This window comes from Porites lutea, chromosome 8, assembly GCF_958299795.1.
Source record: "Porites lutea chromosome 8, jaPorLute2.1, whole genome shotgun sequence".
Taxonomy (NCBI): Eukaryota; Metazoa; Cnidaria; class Anthozoa; order Scleractinia; family Poritidae; genus Porites; species Porites lutea.
Window position 1 is genome coordinate 30352794 of NC_133208.1, and position 27386 is coordinate 30380179.

At 38.4% G+C, this 27386-nt stretch overlaps 5 protein-coding genes across 5 annotated transcripts; all 5 read right to left on the reverse strand.

Moving 5' to 3' along the window:
* Positions 1–3544: 3544 nt before the first annotated feature.
* LOC140945907 (beta-4C adrenergic receptor-like) lies at positions 3545–5827 on the reverse strand. Its single transcript, XM_073394971.1, has one exon. The coding sequence runs from the start codon at positions 5784–5786 to the stop codon at positions 4719–4721; it is 1068 nt and encodes a 355-aa protein (XP_073251072.1). The 5' UTR covers positions 5787–5827; the 3' UTR covers positions 3545–4718.
* A 3964-nt stretch (positions 5828–9791) lies between these two features.
* On the reverse strand, positions 9792–12430 carry LOC140945908 (melatonin receptor type 1A-like). The gene has a single exon (XM_073394972.1). It carries the CDS (start codon positions 12362–12364, stop codon positions 11300–11302), a length of 1065 nt encoding a protein of 354 aa, XP_073251073.1. The 5' UTR covers positions 12365–12430; the 3' UTR covers positions 9792–11299.
* A 4059-nt stretch (positions 12431–16489) lies between these two features.
* On the reverse strand, positions 16490–19140 carry LOC140945912 (histamine H2 receptor-like). The gene has a single exon (XM_073394975.1). The coding sequence runs from the start codon at positions 19097–19099 to the stop codon at positions 18071–18073; it is 1029 nt and encodes a 342-aa protein (XP_073251076.1). The 5' UTR covers positions 19100–19140; the 3' UTR covers positions 16490–18070.
* A 1564-nt stretch (positions 19141–20704) lies between these two features.
* Positions 20705–21730, reverse strand: LOC140945518 (melatonin receptor type 1B-like). Its single transcript, XM_073394534.1, has one exon. The coding sequence runs from the start codon at positions 21728–21730 to the stop codon at positions 20705–20707; it is 1026 nt and encodes a 341-aa protein (XP_073250635.1).
* A 2692-nt stretch (positions 21731–24422) lies between these two features.
* LOC140945519 (melatonin receptor type 1B-like) lies at positions 24423–25382 on the reverse strand. The gene has a single exon (XM_073394535.1). It carries the CDS (start codon positions 25380–25382, stop codon positions 24423–24425), a length of 960 nt encoding a protein of 319 aa, XP_073250636.1.
* Positions 25383–27386: the final 2004 nt, after the last annotated feature.

Genomic DNA, 27386 nt, shown 5'->3' on the forward strand with positions numbered 1-27386 from the left:
TGGGACGAAGTTTACTTTCTAGTCCTTTTTTTGTTAGCACCTCTGCTGCTTTCCTGTTTTGATTTCTGCTGTGATTTCCTTGCATTTTAGCGTTTTCGTTCGAATTGCGCGTCGACGTCGCTTAACTGGAATTGACGTTTGGCTGCTTGGATTGTTTTGTGCGACGATATCCTCTGTTTGCCTTTTACTGTTGTTTATTTCTTCCTGCCGAGGTTCCAGTACCGAAATTGAAATTTCATGACTAGGATCGCTGTCCGCGGACTTCAATTCCTCCTAATAAACTGATATATGATCTAGCAAATCAGTCATTTCCAACGAAATCGTGGAATCTAGCTCCCAATCGGGACAACCTTTGAAGAGAAAACCATTTGTTTTGTTTACAAAATCACTTTGGTTGATGAAACACACCTCCACGCGGGACGCTATTATTTCTTGACAGCGCTGAATAAAAGTTTGCGGACCTCTCGGGAAACCAATTTCCGATTAATTCAAGGGTTTAATTAGTCTAAAAATAACTTTAGTGAAATTCACATATCTCAAGGGCTAGACTGGGCGTTTCCGTCACTGTCCCATTATGGCTCTTGGTGCCCAAAAAGAAACAAAATCTAACCCCCCATAACATTCGTTTCTCTGAAAAAGTAGAGTCACCAGGAATTTGGCCGTTACCTCTACCTAGGCTGAAGGCAAGCTCTCCATATGGCCCCGTTTTTTTAACGGTTGGATTGCGCTTTCCACCGCATAAATCACAATTTTCCTCTGAATAGAGATTTATCCAGTGGATAGAGTTATTCACCTTTTGAACAACTGGGCCCTGGGGAATATTGTGCGAATTCACACGCTAGCGACATATTTAAAAATTAATGAATGAGGCTGAGTATCTTATGAAGAATTATGGAGATCGAGGAGAGTGTTATTCGTCGAGGCCGTAGGCCGAGGCGGATAACACTCTCCGAGATCTCCATAATTCTTCATACGATAGGAAAGTCACTGTCATAATAATTTATGTCATAATTAGTAACATTCCATTTTGGGGCAAAACTGCGATTTTTTTTTTATGTGTGTGTAAAAGTCGTGCAAAACTGTCATTTCTATTTTAGACTAATAAACATAAAACAACTGCAGCCAAGATGTTCCACATCTCGTAAATGGCGGACCGGTCCCGGGCAGTGCTATGTCACATATGATTCACAGTTGTAGAGCTCATCTCATTTGGGCTTTTCACTGACCGTCTAATCTTTGCTTAACGTTGTGACATATAAAAAACCCAAGGGTGATTTAAATGTCCCCGCCGTTTTGTACCACGGGGAAGGAGGTGGGGAAAATTTAGTTTTGCTTGTACCCAAGGGGATTAAAATGGCCGCCATCTTGGATTTTACTGTCTAGTTACATTTTCAGAAGAGTGCTGAAACTGAAAGCGTTTTTCTAGATCAAAAGTATGGTCGGATCAAAAATTAAATTGAATTGCACTTAGATGCATTTCGTATTTATATGTTGTTTTTCTACAGAATGAGACCCAAAACAACAATTACCGAAAAAATTGTTAGAACGTTTTTCTCCTAGCGGCGAGGAGTGACGAGAGACGGCTGTGTTGGAAGGTTTAACACTGAGCGATCGTTAAGCCATTGGTTTGGAGCTTAAGAAAAGGCGTTGTCTTTGAGGGACTTACGTCAATCGAACTTGTGAAGACGTTTTCGCATTCTTGAGCAGTAGTTTTGCACAAATATTCGGGCAGAAGTTTTGGACTATTGGCGTGTGCGGGAAAGACTCCGGAACTTAAGCGACCTACAACTGGTTAAGGTACGGAAAAACGGGCAACAAAAAAGTGCACCTTAATTTGCAACATTGCTGTAAAACGAGCTGAATAGCGATGTTGCGAGCCTGTACCACCCACATAAAACCTGTCTTGCAACAAATCAGGCTGTTAACAGGTTTTAAACATGGGTGGTAAAACGCGCAACATCGCTGTTCAACTCGTTTTGTGGCAATGTTGCAAAACAAGTTGCACGTTTTCTGTTGCCAGTTTTTCCGTACCTTTACTTGGGGGGAAACTAACTCTGAGCGACTACGCTTTTAGCGATCTGACAAGGCTCGTCACCGCCTTGGTACACAGGATCTCACTGACTGCCATGAAACAGACAGCAAATACTTCAACTTCTTGAACCAAGTGCAAGTCCAAGTTAGGTTTATTGTGTAAAATACGCTTAGCTATTTCAGTGAGAAAACTCACTAGCTAGGGAGTCACACATTAAACCGATAAGAAATTTTTTAAAAAAAATTGATAATTATGACTAAAATATGTACAAAATAACTAAAGATTAAGCTAAAACTATTTACAGTACGATAGACTGGTAGTAACTTCAACTTTAACTTCAACTTTATTTAAATTTGAAAATATAGCAAAAGATACATTGGGACTGGCCTGCAGTTAGCAAGGCTATTCGAGGCAGGCCAGGCTACATAATTTACAACAAACTAGGCAAATACAAAGAAATTAGGCGTTATATAAGTATATACATTTTACATAAAATAGATACGTTCTACTTAAATGCAAGGACAATAATTAAAGTGAAATTTTAGAAATAAAATAAAATGAAAATAAAGGACAAGAGAATTACTTTTTCATTTTCACGATGATCGTATCCACATCAATATAGGAGTCATTAGTTTCAAGGAAATCGAGTAGCATTTCTTTTAGTGATCTTTTAAAAGCTTTTTTCGGTCTTTCTTTAAGAATTTGAGGTATCCCATTCCAAATTTTGACCCCAACACGCGAAAAAGCATTTCGTTTGACATTGAGTCGAGATTCTTTAGTATAAAAATGTTCAGAGGTTGAGGCACGTGTGTTGTAAGTGTGAACACTAGAAATTCGAGAGAAGAGTTTCGAAATATTAACCGGAGCAGTGTTTTTATTTACATCATACATAAGACTGCAAACGGATTCATAATATAGAGACTGTAAAGGTAGAATTTTTGCATTGACAAAAAAAGGTATTACGTGGTCGTTTGTTTCAGCAAAATATATTAAACGCAGTGCGCGTTTTTGAAGGACAAGAATTTGGTCAAGGAAAGTTTTACACGCGTTTCCCCAAGAGATAAGACCATAAGTTAGATAAGGTGTAATAAGTGACTGATAAATATTTAAGAGGGTGCAAGTGGGAACAATATGTCTTAGACCCTGTTTACATGGAGTGGGGGACCCCGGTCTAGTGGGGTTGGTTTCTTTTGTTTTCACGCTCTGGGGGACACAAAACAAAAGAAACTTACCCCACTAGACCGGGGTCCCCCACTCCATGTAAACAGGGTCTAAATCTCGCAATTAGCCCAATTGTTTTACTTATTTTATTTGCAACAGAGTGAATATGGGTCTTCCAAGATAGATTTTCATCAATTAACAGTCCAAGATATTTAATAAAGTTTTTGCGTTCAAGGGTAACCTTTTTATTGCTTTCATTGTCAAAAATATTGACCTGGGGATCATAGTTGAGTTTTTTTTGGTATGGACGAAAAATTACATAGTTTGACTTTTTAATATTCAGTAGTAGTACTAGTAGTAGTTTATTATAGTAAAACTGACAGGTCCAGTTTTCTAATACCATTTTTAAAAGCCTTGAAAGATCGTTTAGTTCTATATGAATCGGGTGTAGAATTCCATAGTTTTTAGTTTTTCCATGGTGTACAATCTATAATCTTGCTCACAAACGAGGACTAAAGCATAACCAACTAATCATTACAAGGTACTTTCTTACATAGTACATTGTACACTACTCGCCTTTAAAGATGTCTGCTGTGAAAAGTACATCTGTGCGGCACGCAAACCACTTGCAGAAACAATGCCGTGTTTTACCAAAATCCGTTCATGTATTAGTTTACATTGCAAAAGCTACTTGAGCGACAGTTTAAAAAACCTTGAAGGGAAACTAAGACAACATTTGCGTGAATGGAAAAACTTCCTTCCATAAGCAAATTGAAACATGGAAGTTCTGATTATGGTCGATTATGAAAGGAACTGAAATTTCAGAGAAACTACTTGAATATTCATTTGATTAATTGCACGTGGTTACTTCGGGCACATGTGCGAAAGTACAACTTCATTTGAATAATTTGCAGGAAAGTTATTGTCGAGGAATAACGTTCAGACTCGTTCAGATGCATCAAGCCGGAAGGAACATGTGAAACAATTATGTGAAATTGCTGAAGAAATCTACAAATAGATAAGCGGAAGCTGAAATGAGAATATATGCGGATGAATATAAAAAAACCCACAAAGCCCAAAATTTATATGATTTCTCCCCAGACGGTTGTGATTTATTCGCCATTGAAAAGCAGGAAGAAATGAAAACGTTCGAGCAAAACTCTGTTACCTTGATCCAGAGCCATAATACGAGACTTTCATTTTAACACCGAGTGACAGCTCTTTTATCTTCCGATCGAATTAACACAGATCAGTTAACCTGAAGATTCAAACACACACAAACGCTTTTTTAACCCGAATTTTGGGTAGTTGTTAAACTAAGTATCCATTCGCCGGGCAAACATAGATAAAAAAATTTTCTTCACTTGAGACAAAACAGGAAATTAAAATAGAAGAAATTTTCGATTTCACATACACCCACTGGATTGCGCCTTCGTTCACAGCATAGTATTCAGTATAAACGGAATTCTCCTATGGGCACTGATCTATCTCTTTCTCAATTTAATTACAACAGACTGTACGTACTTCACGAAGGCTCATCCACCTCTGACCTGGTAGAAGCTGCTGTAGTATCGAGAAGAATTTCTGCTGTACATGTCGACCCCTCTTTGCCTTCTCCCGATCCGGTATTTGATTCACAATTCTGTGAGTGTTTGCAACTGAAGAGCCTTCGTTGACAGCATAACATTTTTCGGAATTCGCTTCTGAAAGTGCGATTCATCCCTGCGTATATGAAAGGATTTATTGTATGGGATAAATATATGCAGAAATTGGACAGGAGTTTAATGTTCCTTGGCATCGACGTGACGACATTGAAGCCCCTTAAAACAACAACAACCCAAAATGGGATCCAGCATATCATGAACGCGAACACGACCACAAATAGTGCCTTACTCAGCCTGAGCTCTTGCACGTTGATGCTTGAGCCTGTCGCAGCCCTGTGAATCGTAGATGACATAGCGGCATTGTGCTGTCGGATCATCTTTGCAACCTTTATGTAGCTGAATATTGTAGTCAATAAAGGAGTTAAAAGGAAAAAACAGAGGACAATGGCGAAGTGGACTCTTTTTCCAGTTTGATTGAGATGAGCCGGAGCGCACAGGGCATATCCTGGGACAAACACATAGTCTTGAAGACCTGTTAACTTTGGAACAGGGATGTAGCAAGCAACGAGGATCCATGCAAAGGCCAATAATGCTCGTGACTTCCACGGTAAAAAGATTCTCTTGTATTGCTGCTCCGACTTACAAATCCTCATGTACCTGTTAAATGCTGTTAAACCCATAGTGACGGGTGAAATGTACACCACAAACAAAGCAATGTACGCTTGAAAGTCGCAGATCACTGGGCCATAAAACCATTCCCCTTTGATAAGCACACCCGCTGCAAAAGGCATGACAAATACACCGGACATCAAATCACTTACAGCAAGTGCGATGATATACAGATTGGTGGTTGTGCGTAGTCGTGTGTTCTTGTAGACTGCAATGCACACCATTATGTTCCCCGTTAACGACAGAAAGTTGAAAATTATGATGGAGAAGACCTCTACGGTGGTTAAAAGTACACTACGGTTGCTTAAAACGTCCGTCATCCTGAGATCTAAGAAATACCAATTGACTAAACAGGAGGAGGAAGTTTTTATATTTTGGTTTCAATTCTAGATCATGAGATTGCTAATCGGTTAACTTTCGATACTAGTTCATGTCCTTGAGGCGGGGCTTATCAAGGACAGCCTTCTCCTCAGGCGCTTCGTTTTTCGCAAGGTAGAGGCGAGCGACTGGTGATGAACCGCAAGGGTCCAATGGAGGAGTACAGACGGCAGGCGAAGCGCCGTCTCGCCCGTTGTCTCCTTCCCGCCTTCCTTTGCGCGAACATGTTCATCGAGAGAGAGACGTCTGAGTGCGAGGCAGTATCAAGGATGTTTAACCGTAAAATTTGAAGAATGCGACATCCATAGAAACTTACCGAAAATTCAATATTTTCTAGACTTATAACAGCACTGGGTTTTGTGGCTTTTCTTATAGATATATTTCCATATTGTTTCGCAACACAGAAAAGCATGAACAACAACAAGAACAAGAACAACAACAAGAACAACAAAACTGGCCGGTCGTCCTTAGTGCTCAGAAATGGCTTGAATTGCTGAGTCTGAACTGTTAAGAAAATTGTTTCAAATTCCTCTTGGAAAAAAGATTCAAATAGCTACAAATCGGGGAACGGATTCAGCCTTATAAACAATCAATTTGTAATATCTGGCTTTTAGTTTTTGATTGACATTAGTACACCCATCGTCTCAAGGACAACACTCGTCACAGGAAAACGATTTTTTCAGAAGGACATTACTCGTCGCAAGGGCAACAAATGTCAAATGTCATCATTCGAATTAAAAATGAAATTAAACGTACTTTTACTCTATTCAGACAGGGCTATTATGGCTTCCTATGACCGGTAGGGGGATGGGGGGCTACATACTTCAAAACCGCTCATGATACGGCCACCAAAATTACACAGAATATTGTACCCACTATTTCCAGTATCTATGCCTTATTTGATTGACGCAATGACGTAAGTTTACGTCACAATTACGTCATATACTTGAATTTATTGGCAGAATCCAAATTTCATCATTTTTTCTTCTCAACCGAAAAATGCTTTACAAATGGTTAGGTGTCTTACAAAATCAAGAAGTTGGCTGACATATAGTCTGCTACACAGCCGCTTTTAGTGTCGTCAGGAGCGTTGCGTGACGACACTAAAAACGGCTGTGTAGCAGACTAGCTGACATAGAAATCATCTTTAATCACTGAATAGCGATGATTTAAGGATGACGTCATTTATTATTATCAAAGGATCTTAAACAATCTGCCATCTTGGATCCGCCATTTTGAATTATTTGAACGTGTTCAATTTCACGTTAAAAACCCGTACAATATAGAAAATCGTGATAGAAAAAAAATCTATATAAAACGATGCTTAGGAAGCCAAAAAAAAAAAAAAGAAAAGAAAAGAAAAACGGAAGAAAAAAGTCCTCAATTTGCAAAATTCCGAGAGAAATTAACACTGATAAGATTTGAACCCAACTTCTGCCAATTGGTCATTTTAACTTTTTTTTTTTCTCAAATCAGTTACGAAAAAGTCTGGGATACACTAACTGCTTTAAACTTCATAGTGGTCATGGCTAAAACGGTTTTGAAGTTATTTAGCTTTTTAGCGTGGGGGGATCTAAACGCCTCCCTGGTCTGAATAGGAAAAAGTTTAATAAGTGAATTCGTGCTCTCTCTCTCGTTTTCTTTTGTTTCTCGGTTTAAGGTATAAAATTGTTTAGAAGTGAAAATAGTACATTAGCTGCCTTTTTTGCGTAACACACCAAACAAAGTCAACTGGTCCTCCCCTAAGCCCCACACAACGCCTTTTTCGAGTATGTAAAGTCTCATGAGTACGTAGACTAGCCTAATTTTGCCCTCAGTCATGCAAGGGAAAGGAAATGCAATCCCCAATAAGATTTGAGTAGCTGTTCATTTTTTTTCCAGACAGAAAACTTGAATTGGTGAACTTCGACAGTCACTGTTATAATATGTCATAATTAGTAACATTCCATTTTGGGGCAAAACTGCGATTTTTTTTTTTGTATGTGTGTGTAAAAGTCGTGCGAAACTGTACCAAAAGAAGCAAAATATTTAATTATCATTTCCATTTTAGACCAATAAACATAAAACAACTGCAGGCAACATGTTCCACATCTCGTAACTGTGACGGACCGGTCCCAGGCAGCGCCACGTTCGGCATGTTTCACAGTTGTAGAGCTCATCTCAGTTGCTCTAATCTTTGCTTAACGTTGTCACATATAAAAAAACCCAAGGGTGATTTAAGTGTCCCTGTTTTGTGCCACGGGGGAGGAGATGGGAAAATTTAGTTTTGCTTGTACCCAAAGGGATTAAAATGGCTGCCATCTTACATTTTACTTTCTGTTTACATTTTTCAGAAGAGTGCTGAAACTGAAAGCGCTTTTCTAGATCACAAATATGGTAGGAATAAAAATTAAATTAAATTGCTCTTAGATGCATTTGGTATTTATACTTTGCTTTTCTAGAGAATGAGACCCAAAACAACAATTACCGAAGAATTCATCAGATTTTTTTTCTCCTAGCGTCGAGGCACGATGCACAGTAATTTCTTAGGGAGTTATTATAACTCCAAAAATGGAGTAAAACGTTTAGGTACTAGATAATCCCTTTTATGGGGTTACTTTAACTCCTGATTTAACTCCAAATTTGAAGTTATTTTTACTCCTGAAAAAGAGTTCTTTTTACTCCCAGGCAGGAGGCCATATGGGCTCCTGTCCCAGTCTGGAGTTAAATAACTCCAAAAATGGGTTTATTTTTACTCCTTACATGGGTCTTTTTTACTCTTTAACTCTGAAAGTGCAGTGAAAATTTTAGGTTCAGGTATGAGCTTCTGCTACAGGATAACTCCTATTTGGGGGTTATTTTAACTCCTCAATATCTGGGATCATTTTTACTACTGAAAAAGAGTTCTTTAAACTCCTTTTTGGGGTTAAAATAACTCCACAGTAAGAAGTTAAATTAACCCCACTAAAGGAGTTATTATAACTCCTTAAAAATTACTGTGTGAGAGACGGCTGTATTGGAACGTTTAATACTGAGCGATCTTTAATCCATTGATTGGGAGCTTCACATGGAAAAGGGGTTGTCTTTGAGGGACGCAGGTCAATCAAACATGTGAAGACGTTTTCGCATTCTTGAGCAGCAGTTTGGCACGAATACTCGGTCAGAAGTTTCGGAATATTAGCGCGTGCGAGAACAACTCGGGAACTTAAGCGACCTACAACTGGTTACTTGGCGGGGGGAGGGCGGGGGGGACTTACGATGAGCAACTACACTTTAGCGATCTGACAAGGCTCGTCACAGCCTTGGTACACAGGATCTCACTAACTGCCGTGAATCGGACAGCAAATACTTCAAATTCTTGAACCAAGTGCAAGTCCAAGTTAATTTTATTGTGGAAAATACGCTTAGCTATTTCAGTAGACTGCTTGCAGTCCGCCTTTTTTCTTAAAATCCTTCTAGTTCTTATCTAATCCAGCGCGATTACAAATTTAGGGATTGAGACGAGACGGGAAAAGACGGACTGCTGACTCTTTTGCAGTAAACAAACCCTCCGTCAGCCAAGAAACGGACTAACCGATTGGTCAATTGCATAGCTGTTGACAGATCATTGACTGGTCTGTGGTGAGATTGTAAACAACAAAAATAGTCACGCGTCACAAGCAACTGCAAACAATAGCGAACCAAGCAGAATCTCAGCAATATAAAAGTTTTAGGATATCTTACAGAAGGAAAGTGTTGTAAATTTCCTCAAGGGAAACGAATTCAAGGCAATCTTACTTAATTTTTTCAGTTATTTACGTTTTATTTATAAATCGTTTCAAGTTACTCGCGTTTAATTGATTAATTAAATTACCATGACAGCTTCGTTGTCTCCAGACAGAACAAAAGAGTCAGCAGTCTCTTATTTTTACTTCTCGGGCTTCGCCGCTCTTGCCTGCGTGAAATAGGAGACGTCTGCACCGCACAGGCAACGCCGCTCGCGTTTTTATATATAGCAGTAACTTTGCAAAGAAAAATAAGAGACTGCTCGCAGTCTACTATTTCATTGAGAAAACTCACTAGCTAGTTTACAGGTATTACACATTTTACTAGAAATACGTATTACGCAATAACCCTCGCGAAACTCGGTTTGTAACGGCAATCAAGTTTTACAGGTATTACACATTTTAAAAACTGTTAAGAAATTAAAAAAGAATAGATAATTATGACCAAAATATGTTCAAAATAACTATTAAAAACATAGAAAAAAACTATTTACATAAGACTAAAAAATTTCACCAAGATTAAGCAAAAACTATTTACAGTGCGATAGACTGGTAGTAGTAGTAGTTTATTATAGTAAACCTGATAGGTCCAGTTTCGTAATACTATTTTAAAAGCCTTGAAAGATCGTATAGTTCTTTATGAATCGGTTTTAGAATTCCATAGTTTTTCCGTAGTGTAAAATCTTTAATTTATGCTTAAACGAGAACTAAAACATAACCAACTTATCTTTACAGGACAGTTTCCTACGTAGTACATTATACTGGCTATTCGCTATTAGAGATATCTGTGAAAAGTGCGTCTGAGTGGCACGCAACCACTTGTAGAAACAATATTGAGTTCTATTTTTTAAAAGCTATTTGAGTGACAGTTTAAATAACCTTGAAAGGAAATATAGGACTCCCATATGAAAGGGGCGGGGATGCTCGTCGTCTCGCTTAGGAGTGTACATTTTGGATTTTGGTCTCACTTAGGGCGTTCTCGGCAAAACGCCATTATATTTAGCCGTTAAGGTCTCTTTTAGCGTTGCAGGCAAATTATATATTTTCAATTCGTTTTAGTTACTAGATTCATGGAATCAAAGTTGAAAGTGGTCTCCTTTAGTGGTTTAATTCAAAATTTCCGACGAGCATCCCAGGCAAGCCGGAAGGAACATGTGAAACAATTTTGAGAAACTTGCCGGAGATATCTACAAATAGATAGTAAGAGGAAGCTGAAATGAGAGTAAATGCTGATGAATATCGAAAGTTCCAGAAAGCCCCAAATTTTAATGATTTATCCCGAGACTGTTATAATTTATTTGCCATTGAAAAGCAACAAGAAATGAAAACGTTCGAGCAAAACTGTGTCACCCTGATCCTGAGGCATATTACATGACATTCATTTTCACACTGAGAGACAACTCTTTTATCTTCCGATTGAATTAACACAGATGTAACCTGAAGGTTCAAACACACACAAACGCTATTTTAACCCGAATTTATGGTAGTTGCTTAGCTGAGTATCCATTCGCCGCGAAAACATAGATAAAAAAAGTTCTTTACTTGAGACAAAACAGGAAATGAAATTAAAGAAATTTTCGATTTCACATACACCCACAGGATTGCGTCTTCCTTCACAGCATAGTATTCAGTAGCAGAATTCTCTTATGGGCATCTATCTCTTTTTCAATCTAATCACAACAAACTATGACGACTACGTTAGTTCAGGAAGTCTAATCCACCTCTGACTTGGTAGAAGCTGCTGTAGTAGTACATCGAGGAGAATTTCTGCTGTACATTTCGATCCCGCTTTGACCTGTCCCCTGTCCGGTATTTGATTCACATTTCTGTGAGTGTTTGCAGTTGAAGAGCCTTCGTTCACAGCAAAGCATTTTTCGGAATTCGCTTCTGAAAGTGCTATTCATCCCAGCGTATATAAAAGGATTTATTGTATGGGATAAATATACACAGAAGTTGGAGAGGACTGTTATGTTCCGTGGCACCGACTTGACGATATTGAAGCCCGTTAAAACAACAACAACCCAAAATGGGATCCAGCATATCATGAACGCGAACACAACCACGAATAGCGACTTACTCAGCCTGAGCTCTCGTACGTTGATGCTTGGGCCTGTTGCGCCCCTGTGAGTCGTAGATGACATAGCGGCATTGTGCTGTCGGATCATCTTTGCAACCTTTATGTAGCTGAATATTGTAGTCAATAGAGGAGTTAAAAAGAAAAAACAGAAGACAATGGCGAAGTGGACATTTTTTCCAGTCTGATTGAGATCAGCCGGAAGGCAAAGGGCATATCCTGGGACAAACACATAGTCTTGAAGACCTGTTAACTTTGGAACAGGGATGTAGCAAGCAACAAGGATCCATGCACAGGCCAATAATGCTCGTGACTTCCACGGTGAAAAGATTCTCTTGTATTGCTGCTCCGACTTACAAATCCTCATGTACCTGTTAAATGCTGTTAAACCCATAGTGACGGGTGAAACGAGTACCACAAACACCGCCATGTACGCTTGAAAGTTGCAGATCACTCGGCCATAAACCCATTCGCCTGTTATAAGCACACCCAATGTAAAAGGCATGACAAGTACACCGGACATTAAATCACTTACAGCAAGTGCGATGATATACAGATTGGTGGTTGTGCGTAGTCGTGTGTTCTTGTAAACTGCAATGCATACGATTATGTTCCCCGTTAACGTCAGAACGTTGAAAATTATCATGGAGAAGACCTCTACGGTGGTTAAAAGTACACTACGGTTGCTTAAAACGTCCGCCATTCTGAGATATAAGAAACACCGATTAAGTAAACTGTATTTTGGTTTCAATTCTAGATTACGAGATTGATAATCGGCTATTTTTCGAAACTAGTTCACGTCTTTGAGGCGGAGCTTATCAAGGATTTTAACCGCAAAATTTGAAGAATGCGTCATCCATAGAAACTTACCGAAAGTTCAATACTTTCTAGACTTAATATCAGCACTGGGTTATTTGTGGCTTTTCTTATAGATATATTTTCATATTGTTTCTCAACACAGAAAAGCATGAACAACAACATCAAAAAAACTGGCCGGCCGTCTTAAGCGGCTCAGAAATGGCTTGAATTGCCGAGTATGAATGTTCTCGTACCCTGTTAACAAAAATGTTTCAAATTTCTCTTGGAAAAAAGATTCAAATAGCTACAAATCAGAGAAACGGATTCAGCCTTATAAAGAATGAATTTGTAATTATGAAAATATCTGGCTCTTAAATTTTGATTGTCAATATTAGTACACCCATCGTCTCACGCACAACACTCGTCACAGGCCGGCATGATTCTTTCAGAGGGCAGTACTCGTCAAAGGGGCAACAAATGTCATATATCATCATTCTAATTAATTAATTAATTAATTAAATGAAGTATACTTTTACGCTATTCAGACAGGGCTTTTATTTTGCTTCCTGTGACCGGTAGTGGGATGAGGGCTCCAAACTTCAAAACCGCTCATGATACGGCCACCAAAATTACACAGAATATTGTACCCATGATTTCCAGTATCTATGCCTAACTTGATTGACACAATGAGGTAACTTTACGTCACAATTACGTCACATTCTTGAATTTGTTGGCAGAATCCAAATTTCATCAATTTTTCTTCTCAACCGAAAAAATACTTTATAAATAGTAAGGTGTCTGACAAAATCAAGAAGTTGGCTGACATAAAAATCATCTTAATCACTGAACAGCGGTGATTTAAGGATGACGTTATTTATTATTATCAAAGGATCTTAAACCATCTGCCGTCTTGGAACCACCATTTTGAAGTATTTGAATGTGTTCAATTTCACATTCAGAAGCCGTATAAATATAGAAAATCGTGTTAGAAAAAAATCTATACAAAACAATGCCTAGGAAGCAAAAAAAAAAAAAAAAAAAAAAAAAAAAAGAAAAACGAAAGAGATTTCAAATCAGTTACGAAAAAGTATGGGATACACTAACTGCTTTAAACTTCATAAATAGTGCTAAATCAAGTGTAATTAATAAGTCATTATAACGTGAATGTTGACGTGACGTAAGGTTCCTAGATACCTTTTTCGGAAAAGTCGCTGATTTTAGAGGACATAGGTAAAACGGCTTTGAAGTTATTTAGCTTTTTAGCGTGGGGCGATCCAAACGCCTCCCTGGTCTGAGTAGGAATTAATAAGTGACTTCGTGCTCTCAGTTCCTTTTCCTTTTGTTTCTCGATTTGGGATATAAAATTGTTTAGAAGTGATAATAGGGCATAAGCTGCCTTTTTTTCGTAACAGTTTAACTCCTTTCTGAAGTAAACACGACTGGAAGAGTGGATCCCTGCCTGCCTTCTTGAATTGTTCGCACTACTCTAGCAGACACACCCATAGCATTGCGTCTTTGGGCACAGCAGAGAATTTTTCGGAATTCCCTTCTGAATATAGGATTTATCCTTGCGGATATAACGCATTCACTGTATTGGAGAAATACATACAAAAATTGCAGAGGAGTTCGACATTCCGTGGCATCGTCGTGACGAGACGAAAGCGTCTCAAAATAACGATAACCCAAAATGGGATCTAGCATATCATGAACGCCAGCACGACTGCGAAAAGTGATTTGCTTATCTTGATCTCACGCGTAGTAATGTGGCTGAATGTTTCGCGTCTCTGGATTGTGGTTGACGCATCGGCGTTGTGCTGTTGGATCGTCATTGCAATTTTTATGTAACTAAATATTGCTGTTAGTAACGGGATTAACAGGAAACATATAACGATAAAGGCATAGTGAAACAGTTTTCCAATTTTGCTTAGGTGGGCTGGAGCGCAAAGGGCATATCCCGGGACGAAGACAAAATCCTGAAGACCAGCTAACTTCGGTGCAGCAGTATAACAAGCGACAAAAATCCACACACAGGCAAGCAAACCGCGAGACTTCCACGGTGAAAAGATTCTCTTGTACTGCTGCTCCGACTTGCAAATCCTCATGTATCTGTTGAAAGCCATTAAACCCATCGTTACTGGTGAAATGTAGATAACAAACCCACGGAGGAAACCATCCGCGGAAAGTTGCAAAAACCTGAGCCAAAAACCCAATCGCAAAGGCGGATAACACTCTCCGAGATCTCCATAATTCTTCATACGATACAAAAGCCGAATTCAAAATTTTTTTTTTATTCAGTCAAAATTCTTTATTCCTAGTTTAAAAACATGGCTAAAAAAGAGGAGAAAAATGTTCCTTACCCACACCAAATGAAGTCAACTGGTCCTCCCCTAAGCCCCAGATAACGCCTTTTTCGAGTATGTAAAGTCTTGACATTTTTTCAAGAGTACGTAGACTAGCCTAATTTTGCCCTCAGTCATGCAAGAGAAAGGAAATGCAACCTCCAATAAGATTTGAGTAGCTGTTCATTTTTTTTTTTCCAGACACAAAACTTGAATTGGTGAACTGCGACAGTCACTGTTATAATATGTCATAATTAGTAACATTCCATTTTGGGGCAAAACTGCGATTTTTTTTGTATGTCTGTGTAAAAGTCGTGTGAAACTGTACCAATAGAAGCAAAATATTTAATTATCATTTCCATTTTAGACCAATAAACATAAAACAACTGCAGGCAACAAGTTCCACGTCTTGTAAATGACGGACCGGTCCCAGGCAGCGCCATATCACATGTTTCACAGTTGTAGAGCTCATCTCAGTTGCTCTAATCTTTGCTTAACGTTGTAACATATAAAAAAACCCAAGGGTGATTTAAATGTCCCTGTTTTGTACCACGGGGGAGGAGGTGGGGAAAATTTAGTTTTGCTTGTACCCAAAGGGATTAAAATGGCTGCCATCTTGCATTTTACTTTCTGTTTACATTTTTCAGAAGAATACTGAAACTGAAAGCGTTTTCTAGATCACAAATATGGTAGGAATAAAAATTAAATTAAATTGCTCTTAGATGCATTTGGTGTTTATATTTTGTTTTTCTACCGAATGAGACCCAAAGCAACAATTACCGAAAAATTCATTAGACTTTTTTTCTCCTAGCGTTGAGGAGCGATGTACAGTTATTTTTAGGGAGTTATTATAACTCCAAAAGTTGAGTAAAAAGTTTAGGTACAGGATAATCCCTTTTATGGGGTTACTTTAACTCCTGATATAACTCCAAATTTGAAATCATTTTTACTCCTGAAAAAAAGTTTAGGTACAGGATAATCCCTTTTATGGGGTTACTTTAACTCCTGATTTAACTCCAAATTTGAAGTCATTTTTACTCCTGAAAAAGAGTTCTTTTTACTCCCAGTCAGGAGGCCATATGGGCTCCTGTCCCAGTCTAGAGTAAAATAACTCCAAAAATGGGTTTATTTTTACTCCTTACATGGGTTGTTTTTACTCGTTTTGGAGCTAATTAAACTCTGAAAGTGGAGTGAAAGTTTTAGGTACAGATATGAGCTCCTGGTGCAGGATAACTCCTATTTGGGGGTTATTTTAACTCCTCAATATCTGGGATCATTTTTACTCCTGAAAAAGAGTTGTTTAAACTCCCTTTTGGAGTTAAATGACTCCACTGTAAGGAGTTAAATTAACCCCACTAGAGGAGTTATTATAACTTCTTGAAAATTACTGTGTGAGAGACGGCTGTATTGGAACGTTTAATACTGAGCGATCCCTAAGCCATTGATTGGGAGCTTAACATGAAAAAGGGGTTGTCTTTGAGGGACGCAGGTCAATCAAACTTGTGAAGACGTTTTCGCATTCTTGAGCAGTAGTTTTGCACAAATATTCGGGCAGAAGTTTCGGACTGTTAGCACGCTAGAACAACTCGGGGACTTAAGCGACCTACAACTGGTTACTTAACGGGGCGGGGGGGGGGGGGGGGGGGGGCTTACTCTGAGCGACTACGCTTCAGCGATCTGACAAGGCTCGTCACAGCCTTGGTACACAGGATCTCACTAACTGCCGTGAATCGGATAGCAAATACTTCAACTTCTTGAACCAAGTGGAAGTCCAAGTTAATTTCATTGTGTAAAATACGCTTAGCTATTTCAGTGAGAAAACTCACTAGCTAGTTTACAGGTATTACATATTTTACTAGAAGTACGTATCTCGCAATAACCCTCGCGAAACTCGGTTTGGTCACGGCAGGACTCAAGTTTTACAGGTATTACACATTTTAAAAACTGAAAAGAAATTAAAAAAGAATAGATAATTATGACTAAAATATGTTCAAAATAACTACTGAAAAGATAAAAAGAAACTATTTACACAAGACTAAAAAAATTCACTAAGATTAAGCAAAAACTATTTACAGTGCGATAGACTGGTAGTAGTAGTTTATTATAGTAAACCTGATAGGTCCAGTTTTGTAATACTATTTTAAAAGCCTTAAAAGATCGTATAGTTCTTTATGAATCGGGTATAGAATTCCATAGTTTTTCCATAGTGTAAAATCTTTAATTTATGCTTAAACGAGAACTAAAACATAACCAACTTAACTTTACAGGGCACTTTCCTACGTAGTACATTGTACCGGCTATTCCGGCACTATTAAAGATATCTGTGAAAAGTGCGTCTGAGTGGCACGCGACCACCTGTAGAAACAATATGGAGTTCTATATTGTAAAAGCTATTTGGGTGACAGTTTAAATAACCTTAAAAGGAAATATGGGACTCCCATATCAAAAGGGCGGGAATGCTCGTGGTCTCGCTTAGGGATTTCGGATTTTGGTCTCACTTAGGGCGTTCTCGGCAAAACACCATTATATTTAGCCGTTAAGGTCTCTCTAGCGTTGCACTCAAATTATACATTTTCAATTCGTTTTAGTTACTAGATTCATGGAATCAAAGTTGAAAGTGGTCTCCTTTAGTGGTTTAATTCAAAATTTCCGACGAGCATCCCAATCAAGCCGGAAGGAACATGTGAAACAATTTTGTGAAACTTGCTGAAGATATCTACAAATAGAAAGTAAGAGGAAGCTGAAATGAGAGTAAATGCTGATGAATATCGAAAGTTCCAGAAAGCCCCAAATTTTAATGATTTATCCCGAGACTGTTATAATTTATTTGCCATTGAAAAGCGGCAAGAAATGAAAACGTTCGAACAAAACTGTGTCACCCTGATCCTGAGGCATATTACAAGACTTTCATTTTTACACTGAGAGACAACTCTTTTATCTTCCGATGGAATTAACACAGATTAGCCTGAAGGTTCAAACACACACAAACGCTTTTTTAACCCGAATTTATGGTAGTTGCTTAGCTGAGTATCCATTCGCCGCGAAAACATAGATAAAAAAATTCTTTACTTGAGACAAAACAGGTAATTAAATTAAAGAAATTTTCGATTTCACATACACCCACAGGAATGAGTCTTCCTTCACAGCATAGCATTCAGTAACAGAATTCTCTTATGGGCATCTATCTCTTTTTCAATCTAATCACAACAAACTATGACGACTACGTCAGTTCACGAAGTTTCATCCACCTCTGACTTGGTAGAAGCTGCTGACTAGTATCGAGGAGAATTTCTGCTGTACATTTCGATCCCTCTTGGACCTGTCCCCTGTCCGGTATTTGATTCACAATTCTGTGAGTGTTTGCAGTTGAAGAGCCTTCGTTCACAGCAAAACATTTTTCGGAATTCGGTTCTGAAAGTGCGATTCATCCCAGCGTATATAAAAGGATTTATTGTATTTGACAGATAATTAAAGAAGCAAGCAAGGAGTTCAATATTTCGTGGCATCTTGTCAACGACATGGAGGTTCCTTGCAACAACGATCACCCAAAATGGGATCCAGCATATCATGAACGCGAACACAACCACAAAGAGAGACTTACTCAGCTTCAGTTCTTGCACGGTGATGCTTGAGCCTGTTGCGCCGATGTGAATCGTAGATGACATAGCAGCATTGTGCTGTCGGATCATCTTTGCAACCTTTATGTAGCTGAATATTGTAGTAAATAAAGGAGTTAAAAAGAAAAAACAGACGACAATGGCGAAGTGGACACTTTTTCCAGTTTGATTGAGATGAGCCGGAACGCACAGGGCATATCCTGGGGCAAACAAATAGTCTTGAAGACCTGTTAACTTTAAAACAGGGATGTAGCAAGCAACGAGGATCCATGCACAGGCCAATAATGCTCGTGACTTCAACGGTGAAAAGATTCTCTTGTATTGCTGCTCCGACTTACAAATCCTCATGTACCTGTTAAATGCTGTTAAACCCATAGTGACGGGTGAAACGTACACCACAAACATAGCCATGTACGCTTGAAGGTTGCAGATCACTCGGCCATAAACCCATTCGCCTGTTATAAGCACACCCAGTGTAAAAGGCATGAGAAATACACCGGACATTAAATCACTTACAGCAAGTGCGATGATATACAGGTTGGTGGTTGTGCGTAGTCGTGTGTTCTTGAAAACTGCAATGCACACCATGATGTTACCCGTTAACGACAGAACGTTGAAAATTATTATGGAGAAGACCTCTACGGTGGTTAAAAGTACACTACGGTTGCTTAAAACGTCCGCCATTCTGAGATATAAGAAAAACCAATTAAGTAAACTGTATTTTGGTTTCAATTCTAGATTACGAGATTGATATTCGGCTATTTTTCGATACTAGTTCACTTCTTTGAGGCGGAGCTTATCAAGGATTTTAACCGCAAAATTTGAAGAATGCGACATCCATAGAAACTTACCGAAAGTTCAATACTTTCTAGACTTAATATCAGCACTGGGTTATTTGTGGCTTTTCTTATAGATATATTTTCATATTGTTTCTCAACACAGAAAAGCATGAACAACAAAAACAAAAGAAAAACTGGCCGGCCGCCCTAAGCGGCTCAGAAATGGCTTGAATTGCCGAGTCTGAATGTTCTCGTACCCTGTTAAAAAAATTGTTTCAAATTTCTCTTGGAAAAAAGATTCAAATAGCTACAAATCAGAGAAACGGATTCAGCCTTATAAAGAATGAATTTGTAATTATGAAAATATCTGGCTCTTAAATTTTGATTGTCAATATTAGTACACCCATCGTCTCACGCACAACACTCGTCACAGGCCGGCATGATTTTTTCAGAGGGCAGTACTCGTCACAAGGGCAACAAATGTTATATATTATCATTCTTATTAATTAATTAATTAAATGAAGTATACTTTTACGCTATTCAGACAGGGCTTTTATTTTGCTTCCTGTGACCGGTAGTGGGATGAGGGCTCCAAACTTCAAAATCGCTCATCATACGGCCACCAAAATTACACAGAATATTGTACCCACGATTTCCAGTATCTATGCCTAACTTGATTGGCACAATGAGGTAACTTTACGTCACAATTACGTCACATTCTTGAATTTGTTGGCAGAATCCAAATTTCATCATTTTTTCTTCTCAACCGAAAAATACTTGATAAATAGTAAGGTGTCTGACAAAATCAAGAAGTTGGCTGACATAAAAATCATCTTTAATCACTGAACAGCGGTGATTTAAGGATGACGTTATTTATTATTATCAAAGGATCTTAAACCAGCTGCCGTCTTGGAGCCACCATTTCGAATTATTTGAATGTGTTCAATTTCACGTTCAAACACCGTATAAATATAGAAAATCGTGTTAGAAAAAAATCTATACAAAACGATGCCTAAGAAGCAAAAAAAAAAAAAAAAACGAAAAAAAAAGAAAAAAAAGAAAGAAAGAAAGTCCTCAGTTTGTAATGATTCCGAGAGAAATTAACGCTGTTGAGATTTGTACCCAACTTCTGCTAATTGGTCATTTAAAATTTGTTTTTTCAAATCGGTTACGAAAAAGTCTGGGATACACTAACTGCTTTAAACTTCAGAAATAGTGCTAAATCAAGTGTAATTAATAAGTCATTATAACGTCAATGTTGACGTGACGTAAGGTTCCTAGATACCTTTTTCGGAAAAGCCGCTGATTTTAGTGGACATAGCTGAAACGGTTTTGAAGTTATTTAGCTTTTTAGCTCGGGGGGATCCAAACGCCTCCCTGGTCTGAATAGGAATAAGTTTAATAAGTGAATTCGTGCTCTCAGTTCCTTTTCCTTTTGTTTCTCGAATTGGGGTATAAAATTGTTTAGAAGTGATAATAGGGCATAAGCTGCCTTTTTTTTCGTAACAGTTTAACTCCTTTCTGAAGTAAACACGACTGGAAGAGTGGATCCCTGCCTGCGCTCTTGAATTGTTGGCACTACTCTAGCAGACACACCCACAGCATTGCGTATTTGTGCACAGCAGAGAATTTTTCGGAATTCTCTTCTAAATATAGGATTCATCCCTGTGTATATAAACGGATTCACTGTGTTGGAGAAATACATACAAAAATTGCAGAGGAGTTCGACATTACGTGGCATCGTCGCGACGAGACGAAAGCGTCTCAAAATAACGATAACCCAAAATGGGATCCAGCATATCATGAACGCCAGCACAACTGCGAAAAGTGATTTGCTTATCTTGATCTCACGCGTAGTAATGTGGCTGAATGTTTCGCTTCTCTGGATTGTAGTTGACGCATCGGCGTTGTGCTGCTGGATCGTCTTTGCAATTTTTATGTAACTAAATATTGCTGTTAGTAACGGGATTAAGAGGAAACATATGACTACAAAGGCATAGTGAAACATTTTTCCAATTTCGCTTAGGTGGGCTGGAGCGCAAAGGGCATATCCCGGGACGAAGACAAAATCCTGAAGACCAGCTAACTTCGGTGCAGCAGTATAATAAGCGACAAAAATCCACACAAAGGCAAGCAAGCCGCGAGACTTCCACGGTGAAAAGATTCTCTTGTACTGCTGCTCCGACTTGCAAATCCTCATGTATCTGTTGAAAGCCATTAAACCCATCGTTACTGGTGAAATGTAGATAACAAACCCACCGAAGAAACCATGAAAGTTGCAAAAAACTGAGCCAAAAACCCAATCGCTTGTTATTAACACACCGGTTGAGAAGGGTATTACAAGTACAGCTGAAATCAAGTCACTTAAAGCCAATGCGATGATATAGAGATTTGATGTTGTGCGTAGTCGACTGTTCTTGTAAACAGAAATACAAACCAAAATGTTTCCCAATAAGGACGAAACGTTTAAAATAACAAGCGAGCTGACCTCCAGGATGATTAAAAAGGGGCTGCGATTAATAAGTGCTTCCGCCATTGAAGCTGTTCTCCAGAAATATTTTAGCGAAGTCCGCGAGAACTGACTTTAAGAAAGAAGTTTACTCTGTGTCAGGTTATGGAGCTGCTAATGTTAAGTTTCGAATAATCTTTTTTGCTTTTTGCTGAGCTTTTTACCCACGGATTTTAATTTAAAAGTCATGAAAAATTGATAGATGCCACTTTGTGAAAATCTGATAACAAAACCATGAAATATAGCTTGAATGCCATGCATTTCGACTCTTCCAGGTACTAAGCTAAGTACAAACTGACGCAACATTGTTGGCCAAAAGGTTTTCCTGACATTTTTGGGTGTTACGTACATGTTGCCTCCGTTTGCAAACCTTGTTCTATATTTATGCGTGTTGTTCAGAGTTGTTGCGCAAAGTTTGAAACCGGTCAAACTTTTGGACCAATCGCAAATTGTAATCCCAAATTTCTTCCAGATTTGGTCAACAGTAGCTGACTATGGTGAATTATGTCTGGCTTTTAGCCAATCAGAAACAGAGAAATATTTTGCATGAATAATAATGGGAGTTATCGCATCCGTTTGCAAACTAATGCCGCCAACCGACTATTCAACAGCCCCCAACATTTTCGGGCCGACAATGGCGGGAGTTGTTGGGTCCGTTTGCAAGTTTAGCTTTATATATCTGAATTCATTGAAGGTCAGGAGTTTGCGCAATTCACAATTCGCAAAGCAACCTTCATTGAAATAGCTATGCATTTAAAAATACGTGCGTTGTCATGTGGTTATAAGTGATAAAAAGAAACACTTGAATGGTTTACAAACCTCTTTGAGCCGCAATCAATTCTTTATGACTTTAATTTGGAGCCCTGCAGGTGCTATTAAAATTGTCAGTAGTAAGAGGGACGAGACAAAACAGACGCTAGCCGATTAGAGAAATTGATTTTTATATTTATTTAATTTCTGATATTTCACTTAAAGGTTTTTTTATTAACCTCTATCTTATAACTGACAAGGTAAAACCAATACCTTTTGTAACAGAACATCACTATATCCTAAGCAAAGATTTTCCTTTCAAAATCAGTAAAATTATGGCAGCGCAAGCTTTCGAATGCTTTCTTGGTCGTGTATCCCCAGAAACGTATTAAGCTGTATTGCTAACGTATTACTTGTTTTAAGCAACATTTATTTTGACGGCTTGATTAACATGTTGGTCCGTCTTCGAGCCCAAAAAACCCTAAAAAGCTAAATTCAGCGTGCGGTAAAGGATGTTGCAACTTTCTTGGATTGTTTCGTATATCACCACCCTTATTGAGTTACAAAGTAAGGTGACTTGAGATTAATTTCACATTATTTCGATTAAAGCTTTTAGTCTTATTGAACAGCTTAATAAATAAGGAGTGCCGCGAGTGCCAAAACTATGGCCGTTTTCAGAGAGAACAAGGGAATCTAAATCAGTTTCGATTAGCCCAGCCCTGCTCAGTAAGGACTCAGCTGGTACTTATAATTACTCCGGTTTTTTGCACGCATTTATAATTAAATAACTTTGTCTACAATGAATGTACAAAACAACTGCAAAATGATTCTTTGCTTTCAACGCGTAAAAAAAAAAATTTGATTTCATTTCTTCTGTCTCTTTTTTTGTTTAGCAATTCATTCAAAGAAACCCGGGATGTAATCGTTTTATACTCCTTTCAAGGAAAACACATTGGTCGACACTTTGTTCGAACACCTGTTTTGAGGAATTTCTTTAAATGATCACAAAAAAATTTAATATTGTAAATATTAAGCTTATTGAGTGGAAAAAACGGTGATTTTTGTTAAACCACAGCCTTGGGCAACTAGTTGTTATGAAAAAGTTATAAACCTGTTTACAGATTATGTTAGGAAATTACACTCATTTATAGCTACTATTATACCGTAAAATTGCGAAAATAAGCCCCCTCAAATATAAGCACCCCAAATTCGTAACGCAGAAAACCCTCCGTTTAATCGCCCCTCGAAATATAAGCCCCCCAGGGGCTTGTACTTGGAAATTGCCCTCAATTACAAAGTGAAACAAAGCAAAAACGGTAAACTTCCTTCCAACTATAAGGTTAGCGCAATCGATTTGAAACGCAAATCTCCGTCCATAGATAATCCCCTCCTAATTTAAGCCCCTCCAAAAGGGCCTTTGAAAAATATAAGATCCGGGGCTTGTTTTCGGAATTTTACGGTAGTTTTTAAAATAAGGCGTGCTCCCGATCAAAGGAACCCTAGCCTCCTTTGGCCGCACCCATTGCCGTGTTCATGTTATGTATAGTGTAACAAATAGCTTAATATAGTAGATTGTATTTTCAAATTATTTGGAAAATGGTTGATGTACCAGATGGTATAAGATCCCAAATAAAATATTGTCTATTGTCTATTGTTACCCTTGTAACATACAGGGCGAACTTACTGCACGCTGATTGATTGATAACGAAGAGGCCTTCTCATTATTAGAAGAATATTTTACCTACACCTATTTGCCATTTAAGTCTGCGGAAATTTTCCAACGTTTATTCTTTGAAACAAATAAACAAAGAACGTGTCAACTACCAGCACATGTTCCAAATATGCCGAATAGAATAAGCTGATTCCACGATGAAAACGTTGACTTTTTACCCATGCACGCAGAGTCTCACCCCCTCGCTAACATTAGTGCTTCTGTACGTGTCGATCCCTTCTTGCCCTCCTCAGTCTTTCAATCCCCTCCACTAGACACACCCACAGCATTACGTCTTCCTTCACAGCAGAGCATTTTACGGAATTCTCTTTTGAATAAAGGATTCATCCCTGCGTAGATAAACGGATTTATTGTGTTGGAGAAGTAAAGAAAAAACATGCAGAGTAGTTCAACATTTCGTGGCATCGATGCGATTAGACGAAAGCGCCTTAAAACAACGATCAGCCAAAATGGGATCCAGCATATCATGAATGCGAAAACAACAGCGAAGAGAGATTTACTGAGCTTGATCTCGCGCGCGGTGAGGCGTTCGTTTCTTTCGCTCCTCTGGATCGTCAGTGATGCATCGGCATTGTGCTGTTGGATCATCTTTGCAATTTTTATGTAGCTGAATATCGTTGTTGCTAAAGGTGTTAAAAGGAACAAACAAAGGACGATGGCATAGTGAATCATTCTTCCAGCTTCACTCAGGTGGACTGGAGCGCACATGGCGTATCCTGGAACGAAAACAAAATCTTGAAGACCAACCAACTTTGGAACGGCACTGTAGCAAGCAATTAAGATCCAAATGCAAAATAGCCAGGTGCGAGACTTCCACGGTGAAAAGATTTTCTTGTATTGGTGCTCCGACTTGCAAATTCTCGTGTATCTGTTAAAAGCTGTTAAACCCATGGTGACGGGTGAAATGTAGATCACAAACCCACCGAAGAAAGCATGTAAGTCACAAATCACTCTCCCAAAAACCCAATCACTTGTTATTAGCACACCGATCACTGGGGGCATGACAAATACAGCAGATATCAAATCACTTACAGCCAGTGCTGTAATGTAAAGGTTTGTTGTTGTGCGAAGCCTGTAGTTCTTGTAAACTGAAATACAAACCAAGATGTTTCCTGTCAACGACAAAACGTTTAAAATAACAAGCGAGCTGACTTCTACGATAGTTAAAAGGAGACTGCGACTGTTAAAGGCATCCATATAGTAATAGTAACTCCTCTTTGGAAATCTTTTAGAGAAAAACCCGAGGGCACCTGCTTAAGCAGGGAAACGGTTCATGTGAACTCAAGTTGTCGAAGCTGGCAATCTTTGTATTTGACAGTTTAGTTTTGCTTTTTGGTAAGCCATTTATCCACAGTGTTTAAATTAAAAATGAATAATGTGTCATTTTACAATTACACTTGAACTGATCATTCCCTTTTCGATACATTTGTGTTGACTTTCTCAGCGCCCCAATTTTCGCAAGCAGTCCCTCTAATGCTATACACTGTGATGTTATTTCAACAAATGGAAACGAAACATTGCTCCTGAATGCTTTAATTTCTACCATTTATTATACATTAAATGAAGAATGAACATTTCATTTACTGTGGGTGTGAATCATAAAAACTTTTGTTTTAAAAACCCTCTTGTCGCTTTTTATTATCCTACGTAAGCGCCTCCCGCAACTAATCAACCACTGTCAAATCTCGATACCTACTGAAAGACGTACAGATAGATGACATCTCAAATATTCAGTCATTAAAAAGATCCGTAATAAATTTTGCCACCATGACACCATAGTCAAACGACGGAAAGCTATATTTGTTTTCTGCTATTTTACTTAAAAGGTTTCTCTCCCCCAAAAAGTTTTCTATTGGTAGTTTTGGGGGACACCTGTCTTGCCAAGAGCACTGAGCAACTTACTGCAATTTATATGCTTGAAAAGAATTAATACCAGTAGGTTTCTTATTAACATTTCAAAGGAAAAATGGCAAATGACACAGAATTCAATCAGTCTTAACACGTGAGCACCCTTCTTTATCCCTGTGCCACTATATGGATTTTGAGTAAACTAGCGTGTGTGGCGAGGGCATTAAAAAGGCATGATCGAAAAGGCGCATCGCTAATTTGGTGCCTCAATAATTTTCATTCTGCAAACCACTTCTCTACCTCGCCTGTATAAAGTTAATTTCACCTGGTTAAATACATTAAACTTTTTTCATTTTGTATCTAAATCTTGAATACAAAAACATGGAAGCTGTTTATTTCCAAAGTTTTTTCAGAAGCAATGGAAAGGAAACTTTCCTCAGTGATTGCTATTCGCAAACCACCTTTAGCTGTTTAGGAGGTTCACAACAAGGAGAGCACCCAACAGAATGAGGCCTGAGCTTCCATGATCCTACTGTTAACTGACGTGTACAGCAAAAAGAAAGGCATATTTCCTCCAGAATTCGTAAAAATGCTATTTCATGCTTTCCTACGAGCAGAAGCCCGACGATTTTTCTGGATGATTTTTCTTTTCCTGACTTTCAAAGGGCGGGTTATGTGGTAAAACCCTGCCTGAGGGCCGAGTACATTACCCAAACTCGCTGCTCATTATGCTCATCATGTTCATAACTGCTACGCAAACGACGATGCAATATATTCGGATGTTCTAAGCTCCCACTTTCCCAAATGCAGAGTACCCAGACGGTGTAGGAAAAGAAAAGACGCGCTCAAAATTAATCATTTCATTGGGCACACAATTGACTAAAAGAATAAAATGTTGCCAAAACTCCTAGCAAATCTAAAAATCAATGTTGACCCTGATTCCACGAATTTTTAGATAGTTATATTATGTTAACAATCTAAAAATTCGAGACTTTCACCTTAATATTGCCCGAGGGCCAAGTACATTACGCAAACTCGCTGCTCATTATTTATTATGTTCATAACTGCTACGCAAACGAATATGTTCGGATGTTCTAAGCTCCCACTTTCCCAAATGCAGAGTACCCAGACGGTGTAGGAAAAGAAAAGACGCCCTCACAATTAATCATTTCATTGGACGCGCAGTTGACTAAAAGAATAAAATGTTGCCAAAACTCCTAGTAAGTCTAAAAATCAATGTTGACCCTGATTCAACTACGTTTTCTGTATTATCATCTTATTTTATCATTTTTACTATCATAATTATTCATAATTTTTATTATTAGTAGTATTATTGTTTTGTTTTGTTTTTGT

Coding starts and splice junctions, on each gene's coding strand:
- LOC140945519 (XM_073394535.1), bottom strand. CDS start 25,382: ATGGATGCCTTTAACAGTCGCAGTCTCCTTTTAACTATCGTAGAAGTC.
- LOC140945908 (XM_073394972.1), bottom strand. CDS start 12,364: ATGGCGGACGTTTTAAGCAACCGTAGTGTACTTTTAACCACCGTAGAG.
- LOC140945912 (XM_073394975.1), bottom strand. CDS start 19,099: ATGGCGGACGTTTTAAGCAACCGTAGTGTACTTTTAACCACCGTAGAG.
- LOC140945518 (XM_073394534.1), bottom strand. CDS start 21,730: ATGGCGGAAGCACTTATTAATCGCAGCCCCTTTTTAATCATCCTGGAG.
- LOC140945907 (XM_073394971.1), bottom strand. CDS start 5,786: ATGACGGACGTTTTAAGCAACCGTAGTGTACTTTTAACCACCGTAGAG.